The sequence below is a fragment of the Trachypithecus francoisi genome, unplaced genomic scaffold (genome assembly GCF_009764315.1).
Source record: "Trachypithecus francoisi isolate TF-2019V2 unplaced genomic scaffold, Tfra_2.0 Lachesis_group13, whole genome shotgun sequence".
NCBI lineage: Eukaryota > Metazoa > Chordata > Mammalia > Primates > Cercopithecidae > Trachypithecus > Trachypithecus francoisi.
In genome coordinates this window covers 109,514,429-109,530,186 of record NW_022681458.1, presented here as the reverse complement: position 1 = coordinate 109,530,186, position 15,758 = coordinate 109,514,429, and the positions used below count along the sequence as shown (strand labels likewise).

The window sequence follows — 15,758 nt, the reverse complement described above, 5'->3', positions numbered from 1 at the left end:
ATGTCTTCCTTGATTTCAAAGACTGTGTTTATATGCCACCATTTGCACCATTTTGCAAGAGTCAGAATCAGGGTACTGGGTTGGCCTTAATGGATGGAAATAATTTATATAAGTAGCAGATTTGAAAGGGCCATGCTGTCATCTCTAATAAGGATTGTTGTGGTGGCATTTGACCATTAAAGTTGCCAAGTTTATTACCTTTTAAGTAAATGATTTTTCTCTTTTTTCTCCCCTGTCTTTTGCCGTTTCTCTAGAATCATGAAGAAGGTTGTAGGAAACCGATCTGGCTGCCCAACTGTAGGAGACAGGATTGTTGAGCTCATTTATATTGATATTGTAGGACTTGCTCAATTCAAGAAAACTCTTGGACCATCCTGGGTTCATTACCAGTAAGTGCTGCATGGTTTTCTGACTTAAGGGGTTTTTTCCCCCTCCTTAACAAAGGTTGCATGGTTGTGGGTAGAAAAAGCTTATCAAATAGTATCTTTTCAGCTGTATGGAGTGTATTGCTCATTCATAATTGAAATTCAGATTCTCAGTGACTTTGTACTTTCTTTGGCTATTCATTATTTTCATTGGTTTCTTAAAAATAGAAAACAAGTGTTAACCTCCTTTCTACCTTGACTAGTATTAATACTTAGCCTTCCTCTCAGTATACGTATGCCAGTGTTGTCTATTTAATCAAATAACCATTTTGATAAGATACATACAGTGTCATTTCTTGTGTTCCTTGGGTTTTAGATCATGATTGACTTTTCTTACCCTTTACCTCATCAGTATTCTTCTCATTCATGGAAGGGAAATCTGGGAATACGTTATCTGAATGCTGGGATCTTGCACTTTTTAAGATAAGCCCATGATTAGTATTACTGTGGTGCACGTGTACTCTGTGCAGTCTTTATTATTTAGTAGAGTAGCTCAGTGTTCCCCTGAGTGTGGGTTTGGGACCACGATTTAGTATTTGAAACACTTTTACGTGGTATACAAACATGGCCCTAAATCACAATGAATTATATAAAGAAATTTATTAATTTTTCAGTTTTCTTTCAGTCTTTTTGAGGAAAGGTGTAGTTTGATGCTACTATATCTCTGTCACTACTTTTAACACATGCATTCTTAACAATGTGAGAATAGCTGTGAGTCTCAGCATTCAGCAGGCAAAAGTATCTATTCTGAATTGTAAAATACTTCCTAAAGGTTATATGCTTTTTTGTTGTTGTTATCTTGCATGTATGGTGGTCAATACTGGGTTTTTTCTTTCTAATTTTTTGGGTTTTTTTTTTATTTCTCATTTTTATTTTTTGTTTTGTCTTTTATTGCTTTTGTCCTTTATCACATTTAAAAATTCCTCTCATTACAAAGGTCCCCCAAACCACCAAATTTGGTCCTTGCCAGGAGTATCAAATGATTTGGAGGTCTTTAGTCATGAGAGAGTAGTAAACAACAGTACTAGATAACACTGACTACTCATGTCAGTTTCATCAAGGCTAATAACTTTATGGACAGAGAAACTGAGTTATTTTGCCAATTTTAGAATGAATTTTTTTAAATTATACTTTAAGTTCTAGGGTACATGTGTACAACATGCAGGTTTGTTACATATGTATACATGTGCCATGTTGGTGTGCTGCACCCGTTAACTCGTCATTTACGTTAGGTATATCTCCTAATGCTATCCCTCCCACGACAGGCCCCGGTGTGTGATGTTCCCCACCCTGTGTCCAAGTGTTCTCATTGCTCAATTCCCACCTATGAGTGAGAACATGTGGTGTTTGGTTTTCTGTCCTTGTGACAGTTTGCTCAGAATAATGGTTTCTAGCTTAATCCATGTCGCTACAAAGGACATGAACTCATCCTTTTTTATGGCTGCATAATACTGGGATTTATTTATGGTCTTTAAAAGTTTCCTTTAAAAAATAAATTTTAAAAGGTGAATGAACTTAAATATATTTAACAATGTAAATGGCACATAAAAATAAAAAAAGCAAAACTAAAAACTTGCTGCAGGCCAAGATAGTGCTCTACCTTTTGCGTTAGGTTTTTTCCTAGTTTTTGGCTTGTTTCTTGAAATCTTGATGAAAGTAGAGTTGTTGTTTTCTACCGTTTTGTAAATGGCAGACATCTGATAAATGTGCAAAGGAATCTATGCAGTACAAGCTTCCCTTGACTCACATATCCTCGCTATTAAGAAGAGTTCTTTGGATGGAAAAATATTCTCAGTGGTAGTGTTTAGGTGAATTAAAAAAGGACAATTTTATTATTAAAATGGTCACCATTGATTGGCATTTCATTCTTGTTGGATGAAAAGGCACCATCTCAGAAGGGGTTTTATGGATGAATGTAATGTTTATCTGCCTTTCTTTGATAAATCAGCTATGTTAGTGATATTACCTGGCAGGAGGTCTGTTAGTGCTTTAGGTCTGCAGTCTTTGTGGTGTGATGAAGCGAAGATTCCATTAAAAGCCTACTCAGGTCCCCTTGGTAGTTTCCTGCCGATTTCTTTCCCTTTTAAAAATTAGAAATTGTCAGGGAAGATTTAAAATTTTCCCTTTTAAAAATCAGAAATTTAATGGAATACATACCAACAACCAAGGTGGATTGTCAGTATTCATCTTGGTTGTTGGTATGTGTTCCATTAAATGTATTGTTATCTGATCTTTCAATTAGGAGCAAACCCTTGGAAAATTAATTGTAAATTTTGTCCAATTTACGTAGGGACCTAGGAAATTCAGTTAAACATATGTTACGTGCCTACACGCAACTAGTATTCTGCTAGGTACTGCAAAACTCATACCCATTTTACTTCCTACAAGGCCTTTGTCGAAGGACATACAAGAAAGTAAACTGCAAGTAGTCCAAGATATGCCATGTTTTATGTCAAACACCAGATTAGAAATTAGGGCATGGCGGCCGGGCGCGGTGGCTCAAGCCTGTAATCCCAGCACTTTGGGAGGCCGAGACGGGCGGATCACGAGGTCAGGAGATCGAGTCCATCCTGGCTAACATGGTGAAACCCCGTCTCTACTAAAAAATACAAAAAACTAGCCGGGCGATGTGGCAGGCACCTGTAGTCCCAGCTACGTGGGAGGCTGAGGCAGGAGAATGGCGTGAACCCAGGAGGCGGAGCTTGCAGTGAGCTGAGATCCAGCCACTGCACTCCAGCCTGGGCGACAGAGCGAGACTCTGTCTCAAAAAAAAAAAAAAAAGAAAAAAGAAATTAGGGCATGGCAAGGAGCTCCTGAACATCCATTTCGTAGTAGTGTGGCTGACAGCAAAGAGAAGGTTCCAGGAGTTACTTGGCATGACTGCTGTGATCCCTGTTAAAAGAAGGCGAGCTGCCTTGGGCATCAAAACAAATATCTTTTTAAGTCATTGGTCTGCTTATGATGTTCCAGACACAGAGACATTAGAGGAAAGGCCTAAATATTAGCAACGCATTATAAAAATAGTTGCAAAACACACAGATGCAGGATGTGATAGAAGAAGGAAAACTGTAATGTCAAACCTTCCATGTCATAGACCAAGTCCAGTGTCCTGTCTGTGCTTTATAAATTAAACCTAGATAAGCTAGAAAAGCAATTCCCAAGCAAAAGTCTCAAGTAAAAGGATGTCAAATTATAAATTTCTGAGAGACATCTGATCATTCCATTCCTATTTCAGGAAGAGCCCAGTGCCACATAGCTTACATCTAGGCACTGTGCAAAGTCCGGGCTTTCAGGCGTTAGGCCCTTACAGACAGCTTTACTCATCAGGATTTGTTTCAGTTGCCCAAATCAAAAATAACAATAGTAAAACTTCGAGTTAAAAATATGGTCACCAGCCAAAGCTAGAGAAGAGTATATCGTTAGCGTTTTATAGCCATGAGTTCCACATCCACAGATTCAACCACAGACCAAAAATATCTGAAGGAAAAAGATAATAATACAATAATAAAAATACAAATATGATACTAGGCATTATAAGTAATCTAGAGATTTAAATATGAGAGGATGTGCATAGGTTATATGAAAGTACTATACCAGTTTATGTAAGGGACTTGAGTATCCTTGGAGTTTGGTATCCACAGGGGTCCTGGAACCAATCCACCAGATACCAAGGACGGCTGTAGACTGTTGGAGTCAATTGCCAATAAGTGGAAGAAGCTGAGCCTTCAAGCCAAGGCTCCTTATGACAAGAGTGACCCGTTTCTCCCTGCTGTGCCTGCACAGAGTGCTGTAATCTTTGACTCACAAAGTAGTGCTGGCGAATCCCGGGTCTGGTTCCCTGGTAGGAGAGGTGGGAGGCTGAGGCAGGAGCATTCCCCAGCCCCACAAATCAGCATGGGTCCTGTCCTCTCCTCCCGCTTTTTGCAGTGACCTGCAGAGCTGCCACCATTAACACTGCCAGCTTTTGCAGAAGAATATATACTGGCTCAAACCAGTTCCTTGTATATCTTTTTTTTAATGGAAAAATATAAGAAATGCATATGTTTTATTAAGTGGAAAGGGATGCTCTGAGCTATTCAAAGAGCAAAGAAAACAAACACTGATCTGTTCCTTGGGTCCCTAGCTTTCTTTTTTCAGGACTGTGGGCTTTATTTCTGCCCACCTATTGGCCACCAGGCCAATGACATATCTTTGATGATACTGTGAAAACTGTCGCTATGATGAGAGCATATTCCGTGAGAGCCACACAAGAATCTCAGACAGGGAAATTCCTCCTGTGGTCAGCTTGTATTTGACGTGTGGTTGTGGCCTTCCTGCCTTTCTTTTCTTCACTTCCTGGCCTTAACAAATTGTAGTGATCTCTAACGAGAAAACTAGCACACAGAAAAGAAAATTTATGAGTACATTTCCTAGAAAGTCCAATCTCATGTTTGGATTTTAAAAACTGAGCCAGATTTTTAAAAGTCGTTACCATCATCTGATTCTAAAATATGGGTTTCAATCTTTACTTTTATGCTTCTTAGTCTTCTAAAAGTTATTCAGAAGTATTATTGATACATACTAGAAAATAGAACTGCTTTTATTGGCCATCCTCAAGTTTCATTTACATCAAATACTTTGAAAGTCAGTGATGAAATGTTACCAAAATCAATAAATTTTGTTTGGGGATCGATTCCTTTCTTCCAATTGGTTGTTCTTCGTGCACTCTCGAGCAGTGGTCAGGAAACTTTCTGAAAAGAGCCAGCTAGTAAACATTGTGAGCTTTTTGGGCCATATATGCATCACTGCAGCTATTCAGCTGTGCTGTTACAGGATGAAAGCAGCCATAGACAATAGGTCAACAACAGGGTGTGGCCACATTCAAATGCAATTTTTATTTTTGAACATGGAAATTGGAATTTTATATAATTTGTACATGTCACAAAATATTTTTAAAAAACCATTTAAGAACGTAAAGATTATTCTAAGCTCACAGACGGTACAAAGATAGACGGTAGACCAGATTTGGCCCTGTTTTATGGCTTTGGTGGAATAGTAAACAAAACGTCTTCACTTACATTTCTTCAAGTTCTAGGAGAAAGCAAATAAAGTTCTATTGCTATCAGATACATAAAAAATACCATTGCCTACTGAAAGATTCTAAGCTTAATATAAAGTCAAATACTCCAACTGATGAAAACGTTGAGTGATTTCTCCTAGAGATAACACATGTCATATGATTTAAGCAGAATAAGACCTCTGTAGATGGTAGCTCTGTTTCTTTGGCATCGGTTGATTAGACACCTACTGTGTGCTCAGCTCTGGCTAGGTGCTGGGGGTACAGCATTGAACATGGCAGTCCCCAGTGCAAGCTTTCGTAGAACTTTTTATTTTGCTGGTAGTTGATTGATGCTCTGTAATTAGTTACCCGATCTGAAGCAAATCGTGTCTGCTATGTGATGTCTCAGACACTAAACTGACACAAGTAGATGTTTGGTACACAAGCTATTCTAAAACATCTCAGTTTTTGTCTGGTCCTGCGTCTGTCTAAAAGGATTTACCTATTTTTAGTAGTCCTGAAGGAAGGGTTAGAGCTTTTACCTTTTCAACTTTGGAGGCAAGTATGTAGTGTTAAACACATTGCTGTTTTCTTTCAGGTGCATGCTCCGAGTCCTCGATTCATTTGGTACTGAACCCGAATTTAATCATGCAAATTATGCCCAATCGAAAGGCCACAAGACCCCCTGGGGAAAATGGAATCTGAACCCTCAGCAGTTTTATACCATGTTCCGTGAGTATTCCTGTTTCATGTATGCTTTCCAGAATGCCACCAAGGATAGATGAGAAAATTAGCCACCATATATTTTGGGTTATGATTCTCAGGACCATTAGCTGTAGAAGTCTGTGCTATTGAACCTTTTCCTTGGGAATTACTGAATTTTTTTGTTTTGTTTTGTTTTGTTTTTTAGTTGAAATCAAAAGGCCACATTAACATTTTTTGAAAAGCCTTGGAAATATTCTGGAGAAAAAATGTTCAGTACAAAGTATCATTAGAAACTACTTAGGAAAGGACTTTGCAGTGACTTTAGATTGGCAGGCCCTAAACACATTTTATGCCACATAGATGCTACTTAGGGTACACTTTGTCATTAATGAGGGGTGAAGTCTTTCATGCAGATCTATTTTCCACATAATTAAACCTTAATTATTTAAGCATCAAACTTTTTAAAGAAAAAAATAGCTTTTAAAAAATGGCACTGTTTTAAACTCCGTTTTGTATTTTACTGACTTCTTCAATCCTAGGCCCAGAATGAAATTTTACCTTCTCTTGCTGACTTGGTGTCATTGTTTTCAGCAGCAGTGCTTATTTCATGAGCCAATATAGTAAGAACAGCACACCAAATGATGATGAATTAACTGGCCACAGATGCTAGGCTCTTAGACATTTTCTGTTTCTATAGGGTTATTTTCCCACTTTTACCATTTCTTCCTGCTGCTTTCTGTTTACCTGGCACTAGCCTCATTTCTAATTAACTGAGGACTGTGAACTCAAAAACCACATTTGATAGTGTTATGCCAACAGTGAATTTATTTTGTAAGTCAGTAGTCTTGAGTAATGAGATGAAGCCCTATTCCAGAAGTGAAAGGCCACATGAGATAATTTGGATGATGAGAGAATACCTGTTTCCTAAAATTATCAGGGTAAGCTTGATCCAGAGGTTTCCACTTTGTAACTTCTGAGATGAATCTGTTTGCTTTGCAGAACCAAGACCCAAAAGACCCCTTCCTAATCTTCTTCCCATGTGGTTGTCCCTTCCTATTGTATGCAGCTACCTGAAGGTAACCCCTGTCTCACACTCACTAAATGTAACAGCACATGCATTGGACTAATCTTTGGGTGTTAGGCATGAGAAGGGAGAATTAAGAATGGAGAGTAATTTTAAAAATCAACTCATCCTTAAGTGTTCTATTAAGCTCAGATTTGTGAGAGTGTGTTGTATGCTTCATAAACATTATTGTTCATGGAGCTGTATCATCCTGCTATTACATACCGTCCCTGGGGCACAGTTCATGGGGCAAATTGATTTTTGGCACATTAGGTAACAGATGGCTTTACCTAATGTGGTGAGGATGCTCAGTTTGCCTGTGATTTGACTTTGCTGTGTAACTTTGAGGGATGGGATAAGGTGGCACAGAATAGCCTAAGAAGTGACCTGTGTGTTAAATCAAGTGAAATAAAACATTAACTGTGTTCAAAGTGACTAAAACCGCTGGGTGATATGGCAGATGTGTGCCGTACAAGAGATGGAGTTTCCAGGGAGTAGAGAAGAGAGGTTTTTTTTTTTTTTCCTAGAAAACAAAGTTCTATTTTAGAATGCTGGAATTTACAGTCCTGCAAAACTATTTTGTTCTCCATGGATGGAGAATTTCAGCGGTATTGGTTGATTAAATTGAAGGAAATTCACTGCTTAAAATGTAATTGAAGATAAAAACATGGATTAATTTCTGTTAACCTGGGAAGGGAATAAGTTCCCTAACCATGACTCAGAATTCAGCAGAAGTGAGGGAAAATTGATATGCTTGACTATATTTTTTAAAAAAAGAGGAACCTGTATGGCAAAACAACAACCAATAACGTCGTAAGCAAATGATATCACAGAGGGCTAAATTACTAATATAGACCCTTATATGTACACATACATATATATATATATATATAAATTAAGAAAAAGTTCCATGTTCCAACAGAAAAATGGGAAAAGGCTATTAAGTTTAGAGGAAAGAGAAATTTACTGCTCTGAACATGTGGAAAGATGTTAACTTCACTCACAGTAAGAGAAATGCATTTTTAAACTGCACCAAGATACCATGTCCCATGTACAGACTGGCAGAAATGCAAAAGTTGAACAGCATAGCTATTCTGATGACGCGGTGAGCAAAACCAGCCTTCTTCAACCCTAGTGGTTAGAATGCAGCATGGTACTACCCCAATGGGGATGTGTTTGTCAGGATCTAGTAAAACCGCCTCTGCATTTTCTTTCTTCAACTAAGCACCTCATATATAGGAATCTATTCCAAAGGTAATGAGCAAGATCAAGATGTGGCATGTGCTCAAGGGCATTTAGTGCAGCACTGTTTGTGATAGGAAGCAACAAGAAACAACCCAAGTAATCATCATAGGGGACTGAGTGAATAATAGGATCCATTAATAGAGTGAAGTACTACGTAGCTATAAAAAGAAATGAGGAAGGCTTTCATTCCAGGAGGGGCATGTCTAGGATGTTTTAAGTGATAAGAATCAACGTGCAGGACAATGTAGAGTTACTCCCTTTTATATATGTCAGAGATAGAGGAAGAGTGTGTGTGGTCGTGTTAGTATATATGAATGAACTTATATTTCCAAAAGAAACAATGAAAGGATAAATAAACTAATAAAAGTGATTACCATTGGATAAAGTGATTCTCACTGGATAAAAAGGTATCCAGGGATGGGGCTAGAAGGGTAATGTCTCTTAATATTCCTTATTTTGACTTTAGGACCATGTGAATGTTTTACCTAATTTAAAAAGAGAAATATTCCAAAGAATTCAAAGTAGGATCTCGAAGAAGTATTTGCACATTCATGTTCACTGCAGTAGTATTCCTAATAGCCATGAGGTAGAAGCAACCCAAATGTTCATCCACACAAGTGGATAAAGAAAAACGTGGTATACATATATATGGAATATTATTTAGCCTTAAAAAGGAAAGAAATCCTTCATATGCTACAACATGGATGAACATCAAGGATATTATGCTAAGGGAAATAAGCTAGTCACAAAAGGGTGAATACCATATGATTCCACTCATAAAGTATCTAAGGTAGTCAAAATCATAGAAACAGAAAATGGGAAGGTGGTTACCAAGTTGGGAGGAGGAATTAGTGTTTAATGGCTATGGGGTTTCAGTATTACAAGATGAAAAAGTTCTGAAGATCTCTTGCATACCAGTGTGAATATACTTAACACTACTGAACACTTAAAAACGGTTAAGATGGTAAATTTAGTGTTACTTGTTTTTTACCACAATAAAAATTCAAGTAAAAAAGAAAAGCATTCACTAAGAATTGAAAACAGAGACAAACCTAGCTATACGCATGAGGTTGATGTTAACCTCTCATATAGAGAAGATTATTACTTAAGTGGCTTTAAAAGACCATCTTTTGACTATACAGTTGTAGTGGGAAATATTTATATTGTTACTTGGAACTGTTATAGGTATGTTGTAAGAACCAAGATCTTTAGTATACAAAAAGTGGGGAGTACCTAAAGATTCTAGATTCCGGAATGATACACCAACCCAGAAAACTCCACAAAGTGTAGTGGGTCACCTTTGCAGATTGCTAGGTTACTACCTCATTACTGTAAAAAATAAAGTGAAAGATTTCAGCTTTGATCATGCCTTTCTAGCACAAATTGTATTTGAAAATAATCAAACAGTTGATGAGAGAAAGTCATTAATCTTGGAGAAATCACAACTAATAAATGCAAAAGGAATGAATTAGAAAATGAGCATTATAAAAGTCCTGATGAGACAGTAGAGCAAAACAGTCATCATCAGTGGTCGCTAAATCCATCAAGTAACAGGTTGATGGAAAACTTTCTCATGGATGAGGCTGACTTGAATGGAGGAAATATGGAAATGAATAGAGAAATAAAGCAGTTTGAGACCTTTATCCTATTGAGATGTGTCTGAGCTGGAAAATTTGCAGCAACAGAAAGCTCCTGCACTCTGTTTTCCAGCGCCTGCCCACAGTGAACTTGGATGCCTGCTTGGAAGAGGGTCCCTTTCTTCCCACGTGACAAAGGCCTGGGGTCCAGTCTGCTAGGTCCTTCCCATAGAGCCCTCCATTCCTTTACCTTTTGGGTCAATGTGGCTACCGCAGTGGTCTGAAGAAAAATAGCATTCCTTTGAATATCAAAAGTTATATTTATTTATTGTTAATTTTTCAAAAGTGAAACAAATTGACTAGTGCTTAATAGATGAGCTGGAGAGTAATCATTATCTAATTTCTGTATAAATATGCACATATACTGAGGATGTACTCAGAATCCTATGTGCTTAGATTGTGTTCTACTGATGGAATGCTCAATGAAAAGTTCCGAGACGGTGGAAATAGAGTGCTATACTTGAGGAATCAAGTCTTCAGGACTAGCTGCCTTATCATAAGACGTAGCAGTGTTGTGGTTTATGTGCAGACAGAGAGCGTGGGGAAGGCCAGTCCAAAAGAACCCAGTGAGAAGATAGAGAAAAATACACCACTGGGATGCATCTTGAGGAGCAGTGAAACGAAATACGCTGGACCAGAATGTGTTTGCGTTCTTAAATATTCATGGTACACATCTCACTTTAAGACTCCTTCTGTTTCTCCTCTAACTCATTTCCTAAGTTGGTGGGTTTTCTACAAGGTGAAAAACCTTGCATTTCTGTATTATTTTGCCCCCAGTCTCAGAAGTTCACTGGTGCCGTTGTCGTCATGTGTTCTCTTTGCAGTTAGGCATATTAGGTAGTGTCCACATAGACTATTCCTGACACCTTCCTAATAAGCAGCTTCTGGAGGGACTGGTGGCCAGACGATACTAAGGCCATTTGATTAGATCTACTAAGTGATGGTTTTTCCCCAGGAATCTGGTAAGTCTGGTTGTTCCTCCTTCTAGGCCCCCATTCCTGCTCGCTCCTCCTGTCCACGTGTTAACATGACCTCTGAACTAGGTACTAAGTGTTTCCAGCCACAAAAACCAGCTCTTGAAAGCTCAGCTTGGATTAGGCGATTTCTCCTCAGAGACTGCAGTGCCTTCCTTTTGTCCATGGGATGATTTTCAAACTCCACAGCAAAGTATTCAAGACCTTAGGCTCTCTGGCCTCAACCCCCAACCATATTCCTCCCCAGGTCTGGCCCCAGCCTCACCCAACAGCCTGCTGGTCTCTGAGAAGCAAAATGTAATGTTTTCTTTAAAACTCTACTTAAGTGACTTCCTCCAATTTTCCAATCAAATTTATAAAGAAATGTAACCCAATTACAAAAACAGGGAAAGACTTCCTCCTACTGAAAAAGGCTCCCCTAACCCTGGTGTAACTTTTATCTTTTTCACAAGTATGTTTTTACATACTTGTCACATACTTACCAAAATTTTGTGTCTCCTTTTTTTCCACTTAATACATCATCTTTTTTTTCTTCAAGACTCTACTCAGATTTGAAAACCATTGTTTCCAAGACTGTTCTACAGTCAAGTGGCTAGTTCCTAAGTCATAGTTATTTGGGGATGCTTTTGTTATTTCTTGAGATTTAACTGATGCTTTTTTTATGGTTGCCAGGTACCTGGCTTGGCATATATTTAGGTATTATTTCAGTCTCTGCCTGTAGTCTATGCATATGGCTTGTTTTAAACTCCTAAAGGCCATCTTTTATTTTTCACAGTCTCAAACAAGGTGCATTATATCTCAGTAAATAAATGCAAGAAATCTGCCTGCACAGAAAAATAAGAATGAAGGCATTTGCCTTTACCATTTAGAAGAGAAAGCTCTAAAATGGATGACTTGCACTGTAAATTTTCCAGTATTTGGATAGCTCTAATTATCTGCACCACACCCTCATTTACAACTTCATCTGGCTTGTGTAAAAACATTGGCAGTGGTAAATCATCTTTATCTAATTGAGTTTTTTCCTCTCTTTCCCTAGAGCTGATGGCTGAAAGTAACAGTAGCAGGCATTACAAGATACCCCATCCCTGGTTTCAGATCTCAGACCTTATTTTTATATCCTACAAAAAATTCAATAACCTTTGAAATCAGTTCTACTTAACAGCCTCACTTTTCATATCATTACCACAGAACATTTACTACATTGCCTGAGCAAACTGTGTTCGTATAGTTTTATTTATTATGTGTGTATGTGTTAAGTACCTACAACATTTTGGCTGTCATTCACAATGCTAAGACACAGAAGAATTTGCCTTCTGGGTGCTCACATTCTGTATAGTCAAGGCTGGAGAATATTTAGCGTTTCTTGGTACTTGTGGAAATTTGGAGCAGAAAAGACAGGGAGCTATAACGAAGTTGAGAGAAGAGCAGATTAGGGATTCTGGAGGTGTTTAGAACTTTCCCAATTCACTTTCCACCTCTTTGATTTTTTTTTTTTTAACCCCCTTCTCCTCTTTCCCAAATCCTTGTGAGGTGCTCCTTAGTAAAGGCTACAGAGGTGACTAAGCCTAAGTATTTTCTTGTTCCTTATGAGCATCAGTTTAGGAGTTAGATTGGAATCTTCATTTGGTTGTCGATTTTATCCTTTTGTTCAGTGTGTGTCCCCTGACCATCTGTGGGATGTCTAAGTCTCTGTTCTCCAGAAGCTTACTTTCAGTGGAGTCAGGAAGTATGCAAAAATAAGACTTTCTCGTACTTCCACTTTAGAAATTACAGACCCAGGTGAATGGAGCAGGGAAAATTTGAATGCAGAGGCGAGAAATATCCTAGTTGTGGCAACTAGAGGCAAGTTTTCCCAGGGTCCTCAAGACCCTGTCGCTTACTACACTGCTTTTTGCTCATTTCTCTCTACTTCCTTGCTGTTTCTTGAGTAGAATAGGCACACTCCCCCTCAGGACCTTTGCATTGGTTGTCCCATCTCTTGGAACATTCTTCTTTTAGACTTTCCCATCTCCTCCTTCAGATTTTTAACTCAAATGTCATCTCAGTGAGACTGACTGTGACCTCCTCTTTTAAAATGCAACTCCTTCCTTCCCCAACTTTCTACTCCCCTTCCCTGGTTTATTTTCCTCCATAACTTTATTGCTATCCAGTATTTATGTTTCACTTACTTTTACTCTCTTTTTCCTCCCCTGGAATCTGAGATATATAATGGCAGGAATTTTAGCTGCTTTGTTTATTGCTGGAACTCTAACATCCTGAAGAGTGGCTGGCACATAGTAGGCATTCAGAAAGTCTTTTATTGATGGAATTAAACTAGAATGAACAATATTGCCTATTCTGTTTTTAGTCCATGCAACAATGTAGGGAAGGAGACTGTTGTACAAATTTAAGATTGCAGAAACTTCTTTAGGCCAGTGGCCTCATCTTACTTTCTTGTGTCTTCCCAGGGAACTTACTTACATTGTTGGGCTTTCGGAACATAATGATTGTCATTATCATTGACATTCCAACCCTGAATTTCTCCCAGGATCTGGAGCTCACAGCCATTTTTATTTGCATGATCAAATTGAATGATGGCTTGTGGATAAAAAATTTTGCCTGGCAAAAAAGAAATTTTAGAACCAAGTCAGTTCCCATTCGTGCAAATAATAAGCCTGTTGGCTGTAGCTAAGGATCAGTTAACTTCCACGTACAATTTTATTTTTAGGGCATGACAACCAAAGGAGCTATTTGTGATTGAAACTGCCATTTTGGCCTTTAACTTGAATCAGGAGGGCTCTTGCCTTTAAGCTCTGTGCAGACCAGTGAGGAGTAGGATCAGCCTCGTGGTTCCTTCAGTCTGAGTCTCAGCTTTCAGCAGTGTTATTCTTCCAAGGAGTCCATTCCCTCCTAAATTGCTTTTTGACACTTGAAAATTTTACCCTGAAGTGCCTTTTGTCAACAGTTTAGGCGCTCATCTTCTCAGCTCAACTGTATATTAGTTTCCCTAGCCTGCATCCCAGCCTTCTTTCTTGAAGAAACTAGTATCACCACCATTTGGGGGAAAAAAAAAATCAGTTTTTGTAAAATTTGTCACATAATGTAGTAATGTATAGTTTTATAATCCAGAATTCTTGTGTGACATAACTGTTTTTCAATGCATTTGTTTCTATTGTCGGTTTCATCAGAATCAGCAAAAATGTCATGAATATGATGACAAGCAGTATATATACTGTATCAATCCATATGCCAATCCTCTCTCTATCCATCAATCCACCTTTTTTGCTGTTTTTTTTTTGGAGGGGGGGGATGCATAAAAGAACCCTCTGATGCCTCAGCTTGACATCATTAACTGGAATTCAATATTTTGAGGGGAAAAATGATCCACAAACTTAGAAAAAAAGACCAGTAATAGTGGGTTATTTCTAGGTGACAAAAGATATGTAACTTATTTTTTCTCATATCGTTATTATCTGAAAAAAGTTTTAATCTGAGGATATATTTCTGTTATAATCAGGAAAACCAATAAATCCATTTGTATTTAGGAAAAAGAAAGTCTTAGCAAAAAAGAAGTCTTAGCAAAAAGTGAGAAGGTCTGGACTAACAAATATGAAAAGGAAAGGATGAGTTGATGGATTTTTGAGAAACTAATATCCCTGGGACTGCTGACTGTGAGGGCTAAAGAATGGGCCCAGGCTGGCACTGGGGTTTCTTCTCCTGGTGACCAGGGGACATGAAGATATATAACATTCTTAAAGATGTTTGGGACTTACTGATAGAAAAAACAGACCTCAAAAATTTATGCAATTGAAAGAAAGCTCAACTTGACTTTTCAAGTTGACCTTGAAGTAGTTGGTAAGCTCCTTGAGGGCAGAAACTCATCTTTATATTGTAATTTGTCAATACTTATCATATAACCTAGTTTGTAGAAATGCTTCAAAACGTTTGTCATTGAATGAATTATTCAAGCTAAGCTAATAGTATTTCTTAGAAGTAGTTATCATCATACTCTGCTCAGGGAACACATCAAGCTGATTTGTAATCATTTGTAAATAGGTGCTTCCAACATGCTTAAAATAGTGTTTCTCTTAATAAGAGATGTTTTGTTCTAAATTATCTTAAAATCATTGCTAATGTCTGGCAAATCTCCTGTAGTTTTATAGCATATAAAAAAAAAAATCTGTGTGGTCCCACATACATATATGGCACAAGATACTCAAGAAACTGAGGTGATACTGCATATGTATTCTGGATCCCTCTTGTGTATTTTGCTCTACCTTAGAACATTATTTTCCTCTGAAGCATGGTTTACCACTGCTGTTCACAGGGTCCAGAAAATTATTTGGACTATGAGGCTGTATATTAGAGTGACTTAAGGAGTTGATGCCCTGAAAGCAGCCAGTCTGACTCTGAATCCCAGTGTTGCCGTTTCCAAGCATGTAGACTTGGGTAGTTAAACCAAATCTCTCTGTTTTCTCATCTGTACAAACATGTTACACGGTTATGAGGTTAAAATGGAAGAGTAACTATAATGCACTTAGCACAGAATTTGGCATGTAGTCAGAACTCAAAATATCAGTCATCTTTTTTAAAAATCACATTTGTTGGCCGGGTGCGATGGCTCAAGCCTGTAATCCCAGCACTTTGGGAGGCCGAGACGGGCGGATCACGAGGTCAGGAGATCGAGACCAT

General features: G+C 38.1%; 1 protein-coding gene across 8 annotated transcripts in view; it reads left to right on the top strand.

Annotated features, from left to right (window-relative positions):
* The window catches only part of MGAT5 (alpha-1,6-mannosylglycoprotein 6-beta-N-acetylglucosaminyltransferase), a 334,005-nt gene that overhangs the window by 221,004 nt on the left and 97,243 nt on the right, over positions 1-15,758 (top strand). For all 8 annotated transcript variants that reach the window (XM_033231703.1, XM_033231695.1, XM_033231697.1 and 5 more), the window contains 2 exons: positions 255-389; positions 6,062-6,195. In XM_033231703.1, coding sequence (XP_033087594.1) covers positions 255-389; positions 6,062-6,195 — 269 coding nt within the window. The remainder of the gene's footprint in view (positions 1-254; positions 390-6,061; positions 6,196-15,758) is intronic.